This window comes from Psittacula echo (assembly GCF_963264785.1).
Source record: "Psittacula echo genome assembly, chromosome: 6".
NCBI lineage: Eukaryota > Metazoa > Chordata > Aves > Psittaciformes > Psittacidae > Psittacula > Psittacula echo.
The window spans coordinates 70,807,019-70,826,430 of NC_137743.1; the positions used below are offsets into that span (position 1 = coordinate 70,807,019).

The 19,412-nt window shown below is 35.8% G+C and overlaps 1 protein-coding gene across 1 annotated transcript in view; it reads right to left on the reverse strand.

Annotated features, from left to right (window-relative positions):
• Positions 1-19,412, reverse strand: part of PDE1A (phosphodiesterase 1A) — a gene marked incomplete at both ends in the record, with an annotated part of 151,287 nt that overhangs the window by 27,248 nt on the left and 104,627 nt on the right. The window contains 8 exons of the mRNA XM_080621266.1: positions 245-326; positions 4,294-4,414; positions 4,534-4,635; positions 9,802-9,927; positions 11,389-11,489; positions 16,145-16,285; positions 18,261-18,377; positions 19,323-19,389. Coding sequence (XP_080477392.1) covers positions 245-326; positions 4,294-4,414; positions 4,534-4,635; positions 9,802-9,927; positions 11,389-11,489; positions 16,145-16,285; positions 18,261-18,377; positions 19,323-19,389 — 857 coding nt within the window. The remainder of the gene's footprint in view (positions 1-244; positions 327-4,293; positions 4,415-4,533; positions 4,636-9,801; positions 9,928-11,388; positions 11,490-16,144; positions 16,286-18,260; positions 18,378-19,322; positions 19,390-19,412) is intronic.

Sequence of the window (19,412 nt, forward strand, 5' to 3'; positions counted from 1 at the left end):
GTACTTTGGTTAATCCCTCTCTTACCCTTCTTTGGCATCACACATGCTGAAATTACTTCATGTTCTTTTGAAACCAGCACATTTCTGCTGTAAAAGCATATGAGTTTGGTAAACAGTTGCAAAGAAATATCCTCTATGTAAAAGCATTTGGAACATCTGCAATTCACAGATGTATAGGAAATGCCCACATGATTTTGCATGCTCCTACACATACAAGAAAAAGAAAAACACGACTTGTCATTACCTATTTGGGACTGAGCAACCAAAGTAGACTTGCGGTCACAGAGTGGGGAAAATTGAAGACCTAAAGCAGCCTCCTTGTCTCCCTGCAAACAACAATATTTAATATTACAACCGCATATTTGACAGAGGGACAGAGAGACAAAGGAATCTGAACATTCCAGTATTTACAGTATTTATTCAACAGATTACTTTGTTCACTTATATTCCTAAATAAAAACAAGCCACAGGAAAAAAAAAGAAAAACAACAAACCCTCATGTTTTATCTTTAGATTTTCAGGAAAAGTTAAAGTCAAACTCTAACTTATATTCAGCAACTTTTATCTAAAGGAACTTATTGCAAGCAAGTTCTCCTCCAGAACAAGGCACCTACTGATGAGATTTAACAGATACGAAGTCCTTCAGTATTCACAGGTTAGTCCTGCTGACCTCAGATGTAATGAGATTGGAGAGATTTAGACACGTTTGCGACTGTAGGCCAAATGCTAAATGTTTCCTTCTGTCACATTGGTTTACCACATACTTCAATGGATCTACATGGGACAAGGGCATGACCTGACTAGAACTCATTCTCACTAGTAGGCATATGTCTCTTCTGCTGAAGCCATAGAAAAGCACAAGCTCAATTTCATTACAACGATGATTTGTATAACCTACTTCTGAGAATATTTCACACCTAACACATTAAAAGAAGGTTTTGTCATAACAGTCTTAACAGACCAGGGGATGTTATTGCTGTTTTCAGTATGTTAGACATGCAAGTCAGCAACTAACTTGCTAAAGCTCTAAAAGAGTCTAGTGGCTCAAATGCTGTTGATTGCAAGTGGGCTGGACTAGTTGACCTTTGAAGTTCCCTTCCAATCCAAACTATTCTATGATTCTATAAAAAACCTGAAGAGACATCATTCAAAGGAAGCTATAATTTATGTTGCTGGAGAAGCCTAGTCCCCAGAAGCACTAACATTACAGATATAGGAAAACAGCCTTTCAAGTAAAATGAATCAACATATTACATCAGACATGGAGACTGCTGTTTCATGACTATTCAGTGGGGAGCAGCAGATGAATATACCATTTTCCCAAAGATCTCAGGAGAAGCTGATTCATGAAGGGGGCAGTATCAACATTCCTTAGCCTTTTTATCATGTGTCGTTGAACTAGACTTGGGGAAAGTTTAAAACTATAATACTAATGAAAGCACTTCAGCCACAAGAACAGATGTAGCTCACAGATTGTGTTTCATGTGGAAATGGAGAGTTTTATCATTATGGCCTTTAAATTTTACACATAAGTGTTGATAATTTGATTTCAGTGTGTAGATGAACACATGAGTACTTACTACCAGGAGCGGTGCTAGTGGCATCTCCTTGTAAATGTAGGCGCCAGACTGTGATATAATATAAAGTGGGGTAGTTCTAATGATTTCAGCCATTGTTACATACAGGATTTCTAAAGCAATATTAATTGTCTAATCTTCCCTTAACTAAGTATTTAAAAAGAGAAAATTTGGCATAAGAATCAGTTTGATTTTTTTTTCTGTTTTCAAGCAGCTCTTTACCCCAATCATTAATTACTTTGCAATTAATGTAATACATGATTAATACTCAAACGTCATCTAAGTCTATAGTAATTGTAATAATGGACAGAGCACTGATATTTAAATTGATCATTAGAATTTCATGAGTTTAAAATAAAGATCAGTAAGTAAAAAAAACCACTTTCCCAGGTGCTGAACTCTCTTGACAAATTCTCTTTTTGTGCTTTTGGATCTATTCACACTGAGAGCAGAATGTTAAAGGAGCTGAGATACTTCTTTGAGTGTCCTGAACTATGTATTTCTTTATTTTAAGGTTTCGAGATAGGTGGGTGTATTTCTATTTTAAACAAGTAGCTCACATTATTTTTGGCATTATAACACACTTTCTGTAGCTGTGGCTTTTAAGCTTAACGCATTGTTTGGCTTTTTTCAACTGTCACATTTTAACTGTTAGCTGCAGTTAACTAAGTTTTTTTGTCTAGGTGAATGTTCATTTTTGCTGGTGCACGCTACTTTGAAAGCTGCCTGTTAAAGCAATGGTTCTGCATCATCAGTTTCAGACTCCAATGCTTTTCCCTGTAAAGCAGTAGAAATAGTTGAATTACTATCTTTTAAGAAAAGAAGAAGAGGAATTAGTGTGAGGTGTCCCTGCCCATGGCAGAGGGGTTGGAACTTGATGATCTTAAGTCCTTTCCAACCCTAACTATTCTATGATTCTATGATCTTGTATACATTTGGAGTACTTCATCTTGGTTGAAACAGATTTGGAAATCCCAGAGATTTTCACCACGTGCTTATATCGCAGACCAGAGGATGCACAATCAAGCCAGTACATATAGGAAGCAGAGACCTACTGTGTCTGCACTGCTCAGTGCATTTATATATATACTGTTATTTGATTGCACTTTACATTTGTTGGAACTACTCCACACACACTGTTCTTAGTAGTATGTATAAAGAGAGATTCAGTTCCTCACACACTCTTCTACAGCCTGAAAGACTTTCATATTGCTAAGCTGGAGACATACATACATGGTGATTTGATTCTATCGTTAAATGCCTTCTCAAGTGTTTGCGCAGTTTATTTGGGATCCAGTTACTTCTAATGAAAGGATAAAGAAATAGCTAAAACATTAGCTGATCCTATGCACTCAATGACCAGTGTGATACTGTTTACTGCTAGTGCTATATCCACTAGACTGGACACATTGCCTCACTGTCCCATGGGCTCTGTCTAGTCTGTCTCTCTGTGTTTAAAATGTTTTTACAGTTGGTCACTCCTGACCTTTTCAAATAATATATATCTGTGGTAATCTGCTCCTCCTTTTTCTTCTCAAGTACCAAATCCTTATAATTTCCATCTACAGAAGTAAACACAAACTCATGACTCTAATCAGTATTTCCACAAAACTCAGTCCATTCATTATTTACACTAAGGAACTCTTGTAAAGCCCAAAGTCAAGGCTGTCCTGATGGTCCCTGCTGAGAATTCTCATAAAGGATCTCTAAGAACCAAGCAAGAACCTTCTCAGGCAGATGGGCCTAATAACCTTATACTGACATATTGACTTTTTTATTTTCTGACACCTTTTTCCCATCTGATTTGAAAATGGCAGCATAAAGCAAAATACAATCAACCTGAACAAGACATACACCGTTCCATTATCTGTATTAACCATTTTTAAACCATTTTTAACTGTAGAAACTGGGTAACACTTAAACTGGATTTGTATTATCAATTATATTCAGTAACTGTTATGTTCAAAATGTGCATGGGCACAAATATTCATTACTGGGAGAGTATTGCTTTGGAGAGATGTGGGTTCTTTCACCTGCTGAAGTGAGTAAAAAAATGGCGACAGTGACATCAACACCTACTGGGCTTTCTCTTTGAATTCAGTATCTCAAAGAAATTAAGACTTTCACAAAGGCGTGTCTTCTTTTTTGTTTTAGGATATATGGACACAATACTAACAGGATGATACCGTCCACTCTTTGGCTTTCAATTAGGCTGTTACAAAAGCAAAATCTTCAGATCTATGTGACATATGCATGGGCAAGTACTGTCAAGGAAAAGAAATAGGAGGGCTTTCTGAAATATGAAATGGAGACAACTTTTTCCCTTCTTTGCTGAAAATGAATTCTTCCTGTTTTTAAGCCCCTCATCATACCCTGCTAGTGCTTCTTTTTTAACTCAAAGCATATATAAATCTCTGTCTACAGAATGAAAACAGCTTGACAAGTTATATTATACCTGAAAGAAAAAAACCCTGCTACAACTCAGAATCCTGGTATCAGCTGAAACAGATATAGAACCATAACAATTTAATCTTATTCATGCACATATAAATTGAATTAATGTCAGTGGCATGTGTGAAGAGCATAGAATATATACTACCGACTATGCTTGTCAATCACAACCAACAGCATTCTTGCTGGTAGACTTATGAAAAGATTTACTTGTGTAACCATTGCTTCTTGAACTAGACTTATTAAAGGATTTTAAAAATGGCACCTGTCGAAAAAATTCTTCCATCAGGGCCATGGTCCACCGGTAGTGCAGGTCCCAGGATTTTGCTGGATGGCTTATGTCTGCTGCATGTAGGATCAAAGACATGGCTTTGGCTTTGTCTATCCTGTCAATTCAAGGACATGCTCCAATTATCTCAAAACAAAAGCAACTATTTAAGTTCTTTTCTTGTACATGAGCTCATTGAAAAACTATAGATAAGGAACAGAACAGAAAGTAACCTACCCCTCTGTCTGCTGTAGAGTATGTCGCATCGTCTTAATTTGTTGAAAATGACCTGACATATCTGTAGACAAGACCATCTCAATGACCAAGCTACGCAATTCCCTATGAATAATTAAAAGCAAAATGACTGATTATAATTAATTTATTCTATGTATGGTACGTTTGTTTAAGAAGTACTTGTTAATTTATAACTTTTTAAACAACATCACAGGGTTTATTACATTTTAAAAAGCATTTAAATAAATCATTAACAACTTAAACATTGTATCCTAAAGCAATTCTGTGAAACCAGTGTACTTCAGAAAATGCACTCTGCAATAATTATTTCAGAGTCACGCTGTTTTGTAATTCCTCTTTTCTAGTGTATAAACTAAAATCACATGCAGGTCTGTCATCCATTATAAGTCTTTCCTTATTTTTCCAGCAGTATTCAAAAAACCAGTTGGTCTTACCACCATACAAGAAGGTATATTTGTGTCTTTTCTTACTGCCCTCATATTAGAGCAGAGCAGGCATAATGCTAAACCTATGAAGAAGGCTATGGAAAACTCAGAAGAATAAGAGGTATGACACCTGAAACTCTTATCAACATTACACCAATACATGAACATTATGACAAACTACCCTTCATGTCAAAAACACCTTATGCTTATTTCATAAATCAAAACAAGCTTGGGATTTATAATTTATCTATATCTTGATATTGTGATCAGAGATGCTGGCTTGCCAATCAGCTTTCTATTAAATGACTATGAAATAGTAAAACATGAATCATGTAAGAAAGTGTATTAATTCTGATTGTATATAAATGTACATTGACTTTTGTCAACAGTAATTACTGATTTGGAAATTCTTCCCTTAATGTAGGAGGACTGTATATAGACCATGTAGGAGTCTGCTGGGTCTTTATTTACATATTTTTATACATGGCCTAGGAAGATTTATGTGCAAGTGTTGCTTATATGTATCCTGGGGACAATTCATCACATTAAGTCTTTTATTATGTAGCATATACCTTCATGAGCACAATCCCAACCTTAAGAATGTCCAAGTATCACTTAGAACATTAGAATCCTACTTTGGTCATTCTCACTGATCTTTCAGATTGTGTTCATGTCTTGAATTTACTTAACAAATATGTTTTTTGAAAGGACTACGTTTTAAGAGGTAAGTTGCAGTTTTCTTCAAGGCTGTTAGAATAGATTATTATAAAAACTATCAAGACTACTGTTGAGCTGGTACTCCTCATTGATTTCTGTGTATTTAGCCCTGATTTGCTTTGATATAACCGGGTAAAGACTCAATCCTCTCACTTCTACTCAATAATATGCAGCCATAGCAACCTGTGTTTAGAAAATGCCTTACCTTATCTGACCTCGTAAGATACTAATTAATTTGCATCCCAACTGTTCCTCCTCCACACTGCTTTGAAATCGTACCCTTCAAACACAGCCAAAACCATTTAATAAAGAAAAAAAGGCAAAAAAAAAGGGAACAAACAGCTAAGACTGCATGAACACTGAGACCTCTGCACTGCTAAACCCTGTTGTTTGTTGAGACTGAAATAATTATCACTTCCCCATTCTATGGGAGATTTTCCTAGGAACTTCCCATGTCTGAACTTTTAAGAGTAATGAGAAATAAGTTCACAAGACACACAGAGAAGCTACACACTGCTTTCAGTTTATTCATACTGTTGCAGCAGCAGACAAACTCTAATTCTTACCTCCATCACTTGAATAAGGATCAAATAATGTAACACTGTTCTCCTCACACACTTCTGAAGAGTTCAGGCCAATAAAAAAAGCTGCTTAAGAAGTAAGGAGAGGCTCCCCACCTACAGTCTGAAGTTTTTTCCTGCCAGCACTCCCATCCATCATCAACAGAGTGATGGAAAATTGAGAACTGACAGGGAAATGTTATATTTGTAACTACTAGAGCTACGAACGCTCAGTCTACTACCATTGCATAGAAAATTACTCTTGGACTTAAACCATTCCCAAATTGTTTCCCAGGGAAAAAAAGACCATCTCAGATTTGATATTGAGGGAGACCTCAGCTGGTCTCATAGGTAACTAATGGACAGAAATCTCTTCCCACTTCATTAAGCAGTCCACAGCTATATGCATTGAGATAATGTAGTTAGCATTCCTTATGCTACTGCAGCAAAGAGATATATAGGTCTTGTCATATTTAGTTCTATGATGGGAAATGGTAACTGTATTCACATACAGTGTATAGTGTTTTTGGGGGCCCACAATTGGAAGATTACCGTTTTTGAGTATTCAATCTCCTTTTTTCATAAGTAAACTGTAATATCCTGTACAGTTATCCTTTCTTAACCCTCCTATATCCATCTGTCCTATGGATAGGACATGGATATAAAACAATACATAATATTAAAAAATAGATACAAGATGATGTGAAAAAATTACATGAATAATGCTGTAATAAACAAGAGACAAGGAGTGGCTCTTGAATTTCCTAGAAAAGTAGATAAGCAATAAACAGAAACCAGCTTTACCTGGATTTGTCAATGACAAAGACATTTAGTCTGCTGGAAATTAATGGGGAAAAAAAAATGCAGTAACAGGATCAGATGAGCAAAAGCAAGTTGAGAACTGAAGATGTAAGGTTCATCTTGCAAGTTGTTGCGATCCTGCTGTCCTCAAACAGAAGAATCCCAAGGGAATTTGTGAAAGAAAAGCTGTTCATTATGCACTGTATATAAAGCATGTGTTTTATGAGTCTGTTTTAATATAATCAGGCAATATATCAATAATCAGTCTGCCATATGACTGGAATGATTTGAGGCGTTAATACCATCTGAGCACCTACAACTGTTGATGCAACACATAGGCTGCTAGAACACTAGAAGCCTGGTAAATCAAAGGAGAAAGGGGAACAAAAAGGGATTCCTCATTAGTTATTTAGGAGCACTATGTGAGAGAGACAAGACAATATGAAAGACTAAAATGTATTTTCAGAGTTGAGAAAAAGAGTGAGAAATGACTCTGAATGTCACATGCATTATCCACAAAGGACCTCGTCATCAGAATGTTGGCAGTATTTTCCTCCTCAGACCCAAACCCTATGTTTTAAGCTTAATTGAAGCTGACAGTTTATTAGTGCATTTATCTTCTTAACGTTAACATGTAGGAAAGAAAATGTAATACTATAAAGTCGTTCTCAGTCATTTTGCTTCATCTTGCTGAAATAATTAGCAGAACCACAGTTCAAATAGGCAGTGGTGTTAAATTTTTAGAAAATGAAATTGCTGCAACTCAAGAAAACAGATCTGACAGTAGTCAAGAAATTAATCAGTGCCAGGAAGCACATTAAAAAGTTGAACACATTATCATTTCCATTTACTGCCAATTTGATTCAGTGCAAACTTCAAAACTGTTAGTTTAACAGCATGATTTTCAGTATAGACCCAAAAGTTAGCTGTAGTAATAATTAGAAAATTGAAGAGCTTCTTTTAAGTGGCTAACAGATCTGTCATTGCACCAGTTAACGACTGTGTCTGATTACAGGGTAACAAGAATTTTTGGGTATTAAAAATGAATACCAGAAAACCATCATTTCCATGACCAACCCTCTAAATTAAAGTCTCAAACTTCAACAGGTTATGCAGGTTCTCAGACAGGCACTTTGGAATTTACTGGTTTGTTTGAAAGTACAGACTGCAATTGCCTAGCTAAGAGACAAAATATGGAACTGAGTGTCCTAATTTAGTTGCTTGAGTTTATTTGTCAGTTCATACATCTCTTCTAAATTTTACTGAATAGCCCCAACAAGAGACAATAAATTACTTTCTCTGATTGCCAAATCCCACCAACCTCAAACTGGCTGCATATAACAGTGGACTGCATCTACGCAGCCACTCTACAAAAGAAATGTGCAAGCTAAAATAAGGTGCTGCAGGAAATCCTAATTGGGTTACAATGAGAGGAGACTGAAAAGCAAGCACAAACACACTGTATGTGATTGGGCAGCTTCTGAAAGCATGTGGTAGTTTACCACTGGTTCAAAAACCATGGAGAAAAATGCAAGAAAAATTAGAGCAAAGGGTCCATAACTGGACCCTCTCACTCTGTATTCAATAAAAAAAATAAAAATACTTTGTTTTGGAGTAGCTACAGAAAAAAAATAAATTGAAAACCAAAAGGGTTGTCACACTTACACGAATGAAGACTTTATTTAGGGGCGTTCTGATTATGTACATAAGTAAAATTATGTAAATCTAGCATATAAAACAGTCCTTCATCTGCAAACATACACAACACCAAAATTTGATCTTACATTCACATATTCCTTCATAATAGTATAGTTTTGTGAAACTATAAATAACAGTGTGTATATATGTATTCATATATAAAATATATATTTATATATATACATATATATATATACACACACATAGCTTTATTATTCATGATGGCATCATTCACAGTAGGAGACTTTCCTGGAAGTCGAACATCCCTCTCTGAATTTACAGGCTACTTATTTAAGTTATTTTTAGGATCTCTGAATAATACCTATGTTTACAATAACACAGAGAAGATACATTTTAAGTGTTACATGGAGTAATTAAAGATATACAAAGATAATGTGTACTTTTTAATAATGGAGAAAGTCTTATCTCTAACACTTGTTCGTTTTGGTCTTAATAGGTCTTGGTATTTGTGACATATCAGTTATGATCCCAATACTTTAATCTGGTCAAATTTTATTCAGGAGTTACACTACAACTAAGAAGGAGAAGAAAAATAACATTTCTATAGTGCTCCTGGGCATTTACTTCATTATATTTTGACTCTCCAGTTAATACAGTTTTTAATGCTTAAGCAAGATGTGACTGCTGTGCTGTTACGCAGCAGAAATCCCAGAGGCGGTAGTGCTCAAGCTGGCAGCAGAGTGTGACTCTGCACTGAGGTTTTAAACCACTGTTAGACAGCAGTAACCTAGCTCAAGAAGGGGAGCACAGTGATTTTCCTGAAGAGCTATGTCACCTGACACTGTCCATGCAGTCCAAATTGTTCCTCATAAATGCACAACCTCACTTGGACTTAATATGGTACCTCCAAAACAGTATGTTTTTACACCACAGTGCCTTTCCTAAGTTCTAAATATCCATTACACTTTCCAGTGCTAAAGTTTGTTCCTGTAATCTGAGCTCCTAAAACAGACTTCACAGGGAAGGCCTGTTTCTTTTTATTATGTTTAAATACTGGAATTAAGTTTGAATGTCACAGTAGGTCTTACCTCCAGTCATCTTTGGTTAAATTTGTCAGGATGTTCATCTCTTCTTCTTGCATGAGTCTATAAGCAGCACTTACATGATGATTTTCAAGAACAGAACGATCATTGTACAATATTGCAACATCTGACCTGGTGTTAAAATAAAGGCAGAATTTGCAGTAGCAACCTGATGACAGCCTTGGGGAAGGCAGGACTGTGTATTCTCTATAAGAACTATTGAATATATGTATCAAACTATATTTATTTGTTCTTATTGTATCAAATACTGATAAAGTTTCTATGCTAAGTGCATAAGAAGTTATTATTATACCATTGTATGTACTGTTTGTGGGAAAGTCATGGTTTTAAACGCACAATGTTTTATTTATATAACATTTATATAACAATGTTTCATTTATACTTGACAAAACCAGTATCCTTTCCCTCTTAATTAAAGTCTAATCTACAATACCAAAAATACATATAGATTTTTACAAATTTTGAAGCAGTATGTATTTATCATAGTGTACGTCAAAGATCATTAATTCTTGGCAAATTTATTTCCTCAAGACCTGATCTTACTTGCTAAGCAACCTTGGGTCTCCCCTCTCTGCTACACTTATGTTCTGATAAAACTATTCATGAGCATTTCAATTTGGTCAACTGAAAAGTCTGTACTAGAGAAGAAAGGTGTGATGATTTAGCAGCACAGCTTACTATGACATTAATAAGGCAAATTCAACATCTTGTTCTGTTGAGCAATTGCATATACTCGGTGTAACCACCCACATGTATGATATGGTACCAAGGAATGCAAAAAAGGAAAACAGGATTGGAACCTTTATTTACAGGGAACAAACCATAACCTACCTAAATACATTTACATCCATAATCCCATTAAAATCATGAGAAAATCTGCGATTTGCCAATCACGTATGTTTATGAAGCACACTTTGATCTTCACAGCTACTTACGGCTAGTTTTAAACAGTTCTAAGATCTGCTATGACTATGACAGCCATTTAATCAGCTTTTCTCTGGTAAAAGAAGCCTGGAATCATGGCCCTGGCATGCCACATCAGGGCCAAGTTCCGCCAGGAGGGAAGAATGAGCCTCATCACAAAACAAATATCTGTTTGCAAGTATGCCCAAGAAAAATTCAAAGGCTAACATTAATTTTCCACTTTTGCAATACTCCAGAGCAAAATATTAATGACAAAGCTAGAAAAGTAATATAAATTTGGAACTACAAAACGAAGTTTATTTTTAGCCAGACTATGCTGAGGGAGAAAACAATTATGTCTTTATTTCAGCAGCAGATCTAGATTTGTTCATTATTGAAGGGCACATCTCAGGAGACAAATATGTTATGGATTTAACCCTGACCTATCAGCTCCAAACTATAATGATTTCAAACACTAACTCCTTACTTTTCCACACTATGTTTGTTCATGTGAGCAGTCCCATTAACTGTACAAAGGCCAAGGAAACAACTTGTAAAATCAGGAATGACCTGGCTACTTCCTGGCTGTTTCAGTTAAGAGGCATGAAACAGTTCAGATCAATGAACAGCAAACTCCAGATACCACACTTAAGAGACCACTTCACTTACCTTGTCTGAATATGAAAATTGTTTGTGGTCCCAGTATGTTCATAATCATGGACGGCAGCTGCAAAGATCATTGCTAAAATTTCCAGTTCTGTGAGCCAGTGCTGGTAAACAAAAACCAAATTCTAATCATATTTTCTATAATAGCCTAACTCAGATTAAACACTACAGTATTGGAAATGTTTTGTATCACCTTCAAGTAAACTTTATTCTCGTCTTATTCCAGGTAACTATATATCCATAACACCTCAGTATTATACAGTAAAATACCTCCTTGTACAGTAAAATATCTTGTTCTGGTTTTTCTAAGACCAAATTAACATCCTTCTGGTCACTAGGAAAGCAAATATTAGCAGTGAAAAACATAAGTTACTAAGATAATTGTATGGTATATTTTGTAGCTGTTTTGAGTAGGAAGTATTTAATCTACCAGGCCCTACATACACTCACCAAATTAAGGTATTTTCATCTAAAAGTTAAGGTTATAATTTGTCTTTTAGTCAGCAATGTATATGGCTCATAATAAATTCTCCGTACAACATCAGCATTAACTATATTTTACCAGAGTACACAGCAGTAAAATTAGGCCTATGGGAGATTTTCCTGTTCCAAATTTTATCATGGTTTGTACTAACGCAAAAAAAGGCTGCACAAGGCTAGTATACAGTTACACAGAACAAAAGGTAATACAGGTTATGTATACAAAATAATGCAGACCCTAGAGTTTCGTGCACTTTTATACCTCTTGCTAACTAAGGCTCTTCTGTATTGTTCAGTTTGTGAAATAACCTCTGTTATTTTATCTTTCAAGTTCTATTTCTTGAATGATAAATCATCTTTGAAGAGAAAATTTACTTCATCTAAAAATGGGGGCAGAAAAATCACACGATAATTAACCCCCGCAGTCATAGGACTGATTAAGTCAAATGCCAGTCAAGCACTTCCACACATATTTCAGATTTTTAGTAAAGTAAGCTTCTGTACTAAAGGATTGAAGAATGATCTCATCCTTATTCACCCATATATGCACATACATGTGTATGAATGGATATAATATGTATAAGCTGCCAGAAGTAGTAAAAGCTGCCAATAGTAGTATTTCTTTCAAAGAAGAAAGGAAACAGTCAAGATTCATAAGCAATGTGAGAATAACGACATAGGTCATTCAGTCAATAAAAAAAAGACTGCTAAGGAACAACAAGTACTGGCTGTTGGTGAAGTATAGATTTAAAAAGGTCACAACAGAGGAATGAGAATGTACTGTAAGCAGATCTAAAAATGGAAACTATGACCTTCATCGCATTGTGTGTCACAAGAAACAAGGCCATGACCGGTCCTCACTTTCACAATGTTTTCAACATACCAAATAGAATAGAAACCCAGAAATTATTAGTAACTAAAGCTAAACATAAACTTTTTCTTTAAGGTGCCTTTCAAAGACTGGCTTTTAAAGTAACCAAACTAGTTGCTAGACAATGCATTTGTAAAAAGAAAAGCATTCCTTACAAACAATATCTATAGGCTACACAGAAACTTCATATGGTAGTATATAAGAGCAAGCATTTTAGAGACTGTAGCTGTACAGCTGTAATTCAGATCAGTATTCAAATCAGAGAACTAGAGAACTACTTTATCTAAAGAATTTCTAAGGAAGTCAGAGACAGCTAACAAGTGTTTTCCCCAAAGTCAGAAGGAAAAGCAGGTATCTGAAGGTCTGCAAGACTGCGAAAAGCTGGAACCTGCTTCCCTCCTGGAAGATACTATGCCATGCCGGTGCAACACCTATAAGAAAATATCACTTCCATTGACATTTTCCAGTATTATAAATTACTTATAAGCAAAGAGGTAAAATTAAACTTTTCATGAGCTCTGGTTCAAACTATCTTTTCAGACAATGATGGATTAAAAAATTATTAAGAGAGTCTCACAATGCACTTATTGACAGTAAAGACATTTTTCCTTTAGTTTGAGCAATACAGGTATGTGGGAGGAGAAAAGGGATGGTGGGAAGATGATCGATGACTCAAAAGTTCTTTACAAGATGTATTCCCTGGAACTTGGATTTTTAAATCTTCATAAAGATGGAGATTTCATAAATGCAAGCCTGAGTTACATATTTCTGTCTTATCATCTGGGATTTAATCTCTTGGGAAGGTTAATAGATTGTGTGCCATCTGTGTAACTTTCTAACACATTTATCTGAGGTGGTCGGATCTTCCTTCTGAAGACAGACAGTAACTTTCTGGAAATACAATGATTATTTTATTTCTTTAGCTTTGACTCTGAATGTATGTTATTCTTCACTGGAATCTCTATAAGGGCTTGTGGAGGAGCATAAACTCTGACCAAATGCTGAAACATGACTGCCTATAAAAGATACAAAATGTATTATTTGAACAACAGGAATCATGAAAAGGATTTTCTAAAGCCCACCTTTTTGAAACATTTGCTTCAGTATATTTTTTAGAAGTGAACAAGTAAGACAGCAATTCTTTGGAAGATTTGGGAGTTAATATCAGTTCCTTAAGGTACAATGAAAGCACAAGAATTGCATGCCAATCTGCAAAAATACCACACGAATTTGATATAGAATTGCATCAAACTGACTTCAATCCAGGTGTTTATTACAGCAGAGTTAAAAGAGGCATTAAATGGATGTACTCTGAAAACTATTAGCCTGAGGAGCAAACTTCAAATTGTTATTAAGGTTCTGTAGGGTTAACCAGGCAACAGGAAAAAAACCCAGCAAGTTAAGTAGACCATATTCATGATATTGATGCATTCTCAAATGGGAAATGACATTCGGGACAGAAATACTTTGCAAGCTGCAGAATCACTAGGCCCTCTTTCAAATGCTGATTTCTATAAATGTTCCTTCTCCCTGGCAAGTTGCATCTGAAGGCACCCTTCACTAAGTGTTGTCCTAGTTAGATATCTTTCCAAGAACTTTCCAATGCCGTAATTCAAAAATTCAAATGTGAATACTTAAAACCTGGCCTAATTTTAGATGAATATTTTGTAGCAGCATGGCAACATTAGTAAGGTTTTACAGTAAAGTAACAGCAATAAAGTCTAACCTTTTCCAAAAATAGTTATCCAAATCAATTCAAAGTGCTGTTATAGGGTTAAGATGTTAATAGTGTTATACTTGAGTTGGAGAGACCTTTCTCATTCTTGTGTGCACCCGATGGAATAGCAGATAATCAAATATGAAGCAGGTTCCTTCATTCAGTGTGATACACAGTGTTTTGTAAAGCTGTTTAATCAATGGCTAAACATCCCAAGTTGGCTAGTATAGCTCTGGAAGCTGGAACCTTGCTCTGGAATCATAAAGAAAATCTGGATGCTACTGTCCTTTTTGAAGAGCAGACGGGCACAGTTACAATAGGCCAAAAGGATGTTTGTAACATATAATACAACAAAGAGATTTTCTTCCCTGTTAAGTTGCTGATCCAGGTATATACATGCAAGAAAGATGTCTCACATCACTTATCACTTGCAGTTGATCTTACAGTAGAAGACAAGGATAGGATAGGAACCATGATTTAATCTGTTCAAGCTTCTTCTTTTATTAAAATATTATTTTGATAAGTGAATACGATACACAACAACTTTGATTTGGAGTTATCTTGGCAAGAGCTGTCTACCTATGCTTCAGTCTGATATGGAAGGCCTTTCTCAAGAAATCATCTCAATGTGGAAAGGAATCTTGGCTGGCCAAAGACTCCAGGGTTCATTCTGCACTCTGTTCTTCTGTTAAAATGTAGCTTTAAAAACTTGATGCTTAGAAGCAAAACACTTCCTTCAAACAGTAAAATCAAAGCCTGCAATGACTAGCGACTCATTCTTGCCTCCACTGAAGCCAAAGACAAAGCTTTCACTGAGAAAAGGCTTAACATAAGTGAACGACTATAATTTCTTGTGGATATATTAGAGCACAAACATCTAGAATCAGTCCTTAAAATTTTTCTGCCCAAGTCTTGCAGAATTTTTCCATGGCTCTGCCAACAGTTCAGGCACTATCACTTCCCACCTGTTGGTTTGGGTTTTTTTGAAACAAGTGCGTTCAGAGTGAAGACAAAACATCAAAAGGTCACTGACTGAGATGTCTAGCAAGCTGACAGTGAGGACACTCCCACTGCTGGTATTAAATCTTAAGTGTTTAGAGTAAAAATGCTTGCACAGACTCACTTCAGTTCCCAAAGCAAATACTAAAAAATATGGGGATATTTCAATAGCGCAAGGTGAATGCAGTTTTCTACCTACCACAGGGACATTAAGTATGCAAGAACAATTCAAATATGGTTATAAACTAAAAGAAAAAGCAGCTGCAGAGTACTTGAGTAAGCCTGCACTGATTCAGTATAACTTTCAATGGCCAAGACCTCAGCAGATACTAAAGCTTGCTTGCCTCTTCACACCTCCCAGGCTCTGATGTGGAAGCGAAAAATTCTCATCTGCCACTCCTGCAAATGTATCTCTTTTAGCATGATACGTAATACTCAAGCTCAGGCAATTAAAAGCAAAAAGAATGTAAGGAGGAATTTTTTTCCTTCCTATTTTCCTCTGCACCAGGAGAGTTCCAGCCTGGAAGAACTGTTAAAATGACATAAATTTCACAGCCTGGATGGTAGCTCAGAATCTATCCCTACACAGTTTTCAAGAGAGCTTTTTCCTTCAGAAAAGGCACACATACACATTTATTCTAAACAGCAGGGTCTGAGAAAAGAAGTAAATTGAACTTTGCAGTATTTCTTACCATGATACCAGTGTGAATCATTATGTAATGCACAGTTTGAGTAACGTCAGCTGCATGGATCAGATTGTGATATGGGTTTTTGTATTTGCTATACCCAACTTCAAGAGCTTCAGCAAATGAAATAAGATTGGGAACAGGGATCTGGGGAGAAATAAAAATTAAAATTATTGTTTTTTCCTGCAACAGCTGCAAAGTTAATAATGCAAGAAATAAATTGCATAGAACTCAGTTAAGAAACAACAAAAGAAAAAACTAAAATGTAAAGACCTAATATTTCATATGCGTCAGGGAGTCTTCACCCAACTCTTATAGATCTAGTATACCTCTACATACACCATGTATAGCATGTAGTTAGTGTACAAGACAGCAGAGCTATCAAGCAAACTGTTCTCAGGACATGTCTGTCTGTACCAGAAATGCACAGATTGCTCATATAATAAAGGCATGACAGACTGGAGTCTAATAATATGATTATCCCCTTTTCGTCACCAGTTTTACCTTGCCTGAGACAAGATTTCCTTAAATCTGATAGTACGAATTCCCTTCCTTCTTTTCCTCCTGGCAACGTATTATTGAACAGGTATTATCTAGTCCCATTTATTTTCCCATTGTGCTGGTTTTTGGCTGAGGTACAATTTTCTTCATAGCAGCTAGTATGAGGCTGCGTTTTGGATTTGTGCTAACACTATTGATAACATGGCGATGTTTTAGCTATTGCTGAGCAGCGCTCACACGGAGTCAAGGCCTTTTCTGCTTACTCGCTGGTGGGGTTGTACGAGAAGCTGGGAGGGGACACAGCTGGGACAGTTGACCCCAACTGACCAAAGGGATATTCTATAGTGTATGACTATGCTCAGCAATAAAACTAGTAGGAAGGTTGGCCAGGGGGCTGCTGCTCAAAGACATCAGTCATTTGGTGGTGAGCAATTGTTTTCATTTGCATCACTTGTCTTTCCTGAGTTTTATTTCTATTATTATTATTAAATTCTTAAACTGTTTTCCTCTCAACCCATGAATTTTCTCACTTTTACCCTTCCAGTTCTCTTCTCCATCCTGCTGGGGAGTGAGCAAGCAGCTTTGTGGGACTTAGTTGCTAGCTGAGGTTAAGCCACAACACACATATAATGAAATTACACTTTCCTTAAGATTTTTTTCTTCATTTAAAACTCCTAGAAGGTAAACTAAAACTAGTAAAGGTAACTAAAAGGTAAACTAAACAGTAGGACTGAGAATGTGCTTAAGCACACTGAGACAGTAATATCATGTACTTTCTGACTGTGCTGTTAATGGTAGCCTTGGTATGGTTCTGATTTCAAGCACCCAGAGCTTGAAGGGAAATTCTTGATGGGATATTTGTTAAAATATTTGATGGGTTATTTGTTAAAATTAAAATATTGGAATCAACTTCAGGGTGAGTCAGCTTTTTGAAAGAAGCATGGAGTTTTGCAGTGGAGAGATTTTGAAACTATAATGAAACATTCATTTGGTACTATTATGATAAATTTGGCATTTTGATCCATTATTTATCTCAGCCTTTTGAAGTTGTTTGTAAGTACTTCATATTGTATTGTAACACCCTGCAGACACCACTGAAAAGGTCTCCTTATATATTCTCCTTATATATCCTGAAGCTGGTTAGAAAAGGAAGGTTCAGCTGAAACCCCTGCACAGTGGTGGGTAACATACAATGATCTAGGACATGAAAAAAGTACTCAGGATTAACTAAAGTTTTCTGCTGTATTAGGCATCTTTGTTCCATGAAGCTGGGATACTGATTCAGTACCACTGAGTAAATAAGCTGTTTACATACTCTGCTTATTTGATGCTTACAGCGTCTTAACTGCTCACTAGCAATATCCCGTACCAAACTGACTTGACATGGGACTACACAGATTTCCATTTTTTGGGCTGCAGAAAAATTTGCATGCTCTGTGTGAAGTTCCATTTGGTAGAACTATTGGCATATTACAATGTTTGATTTGCCTTATTCTTCGAAATTCTCCACTGAATTATACAATAAAAAAAAAACATTTCAAACATATCCTATCTTTCTTGTATTTTAAATTTGACATACTTATACTTGCATACATAGTTTTATTTGTGGCTAGTTTCTGACCTTGAAACGGCTCAAAAGGTCATATCGGGTAAACAGCTCATACATCATAAACTTCAGACTGTGCTCTCCACTTGCTTCATTTAGGGCAAATACGTCAAAAGACCATTTATCAACATCCTGTAGGTGAAGGGGAAAGAAAAAACCAACAAAACCAAACATATAATTTCCATCTGTTTAAGTAGGTTTCCAGTTAATCACTGGGAAAGACATTTTGGGGTTTTTTGGAGGGAAGATGGAGAGTTCGGGTGGTTTTTTATCGTCCAACTCTTTGAAACTCCTACTGTAGATAATGACTATTTCAGTATTAACAATGAAAGTCATTGTTCAGTTATGAATAAAATACTTGTAACATGACCTATGCAACTCTGTAGGCCCTAATCTTTCAAATTTAACTTTCTCCACACAAATTGTCTATAGAACCTCATAGAGCTAATGTGAACACCCGATTTTTTAACAAGCTATTATGCAATGTCATTAACACTATAGCCATACAGCAATTTGAGAACAATATAATAGTGTTTGACTTTTAGGAGAAAAGGTGAAATACTACATTCTCAACAAATAGCATTTTCTAATTGCATACATAGCCGCAGGAAATTAATTGCTATAAAAGATTGCCTTTTGGGTGAACTACAGTAATGCCTTTAATTCACAGTAAATACTATACTTGTTCCATAAGCTGCAGCTTCTTTTGTTAGCTCTATCCCAATACTACTACTCCTTTTCCTTTCCTAAAAAGGAAACAAATGCTGCTGAGATGCTGATTACCATATTATTGGGAGCAGATAAAACTGTCTCACATTTCTATACAAATTTTTATACAAATTTCATCCTACTGCTCTAATAGCATCTGTAATGAAATCACAACTAATCAGTGAAACAATAAACAAAATCATATGCTATTTTTTTAATTTTTAACTATTAATTTCTCTGTTCTGTGTGCTCAGTTCTGTAGTACTAAGTATGTCTAGGGTATGTTCAGTAGAAAAATACACTCATTAACCCTAAAAATCCCGAAACATATGTACAGACACATTCAAATTCCACAATGATTAAGATTACCTTAAATGTTACTATCACATCTGCTGGGTAAGCCAAACCAACCATGCTAGAAGTTCTTCGGTACATCCTAAAAGAACAATTAAAATATTA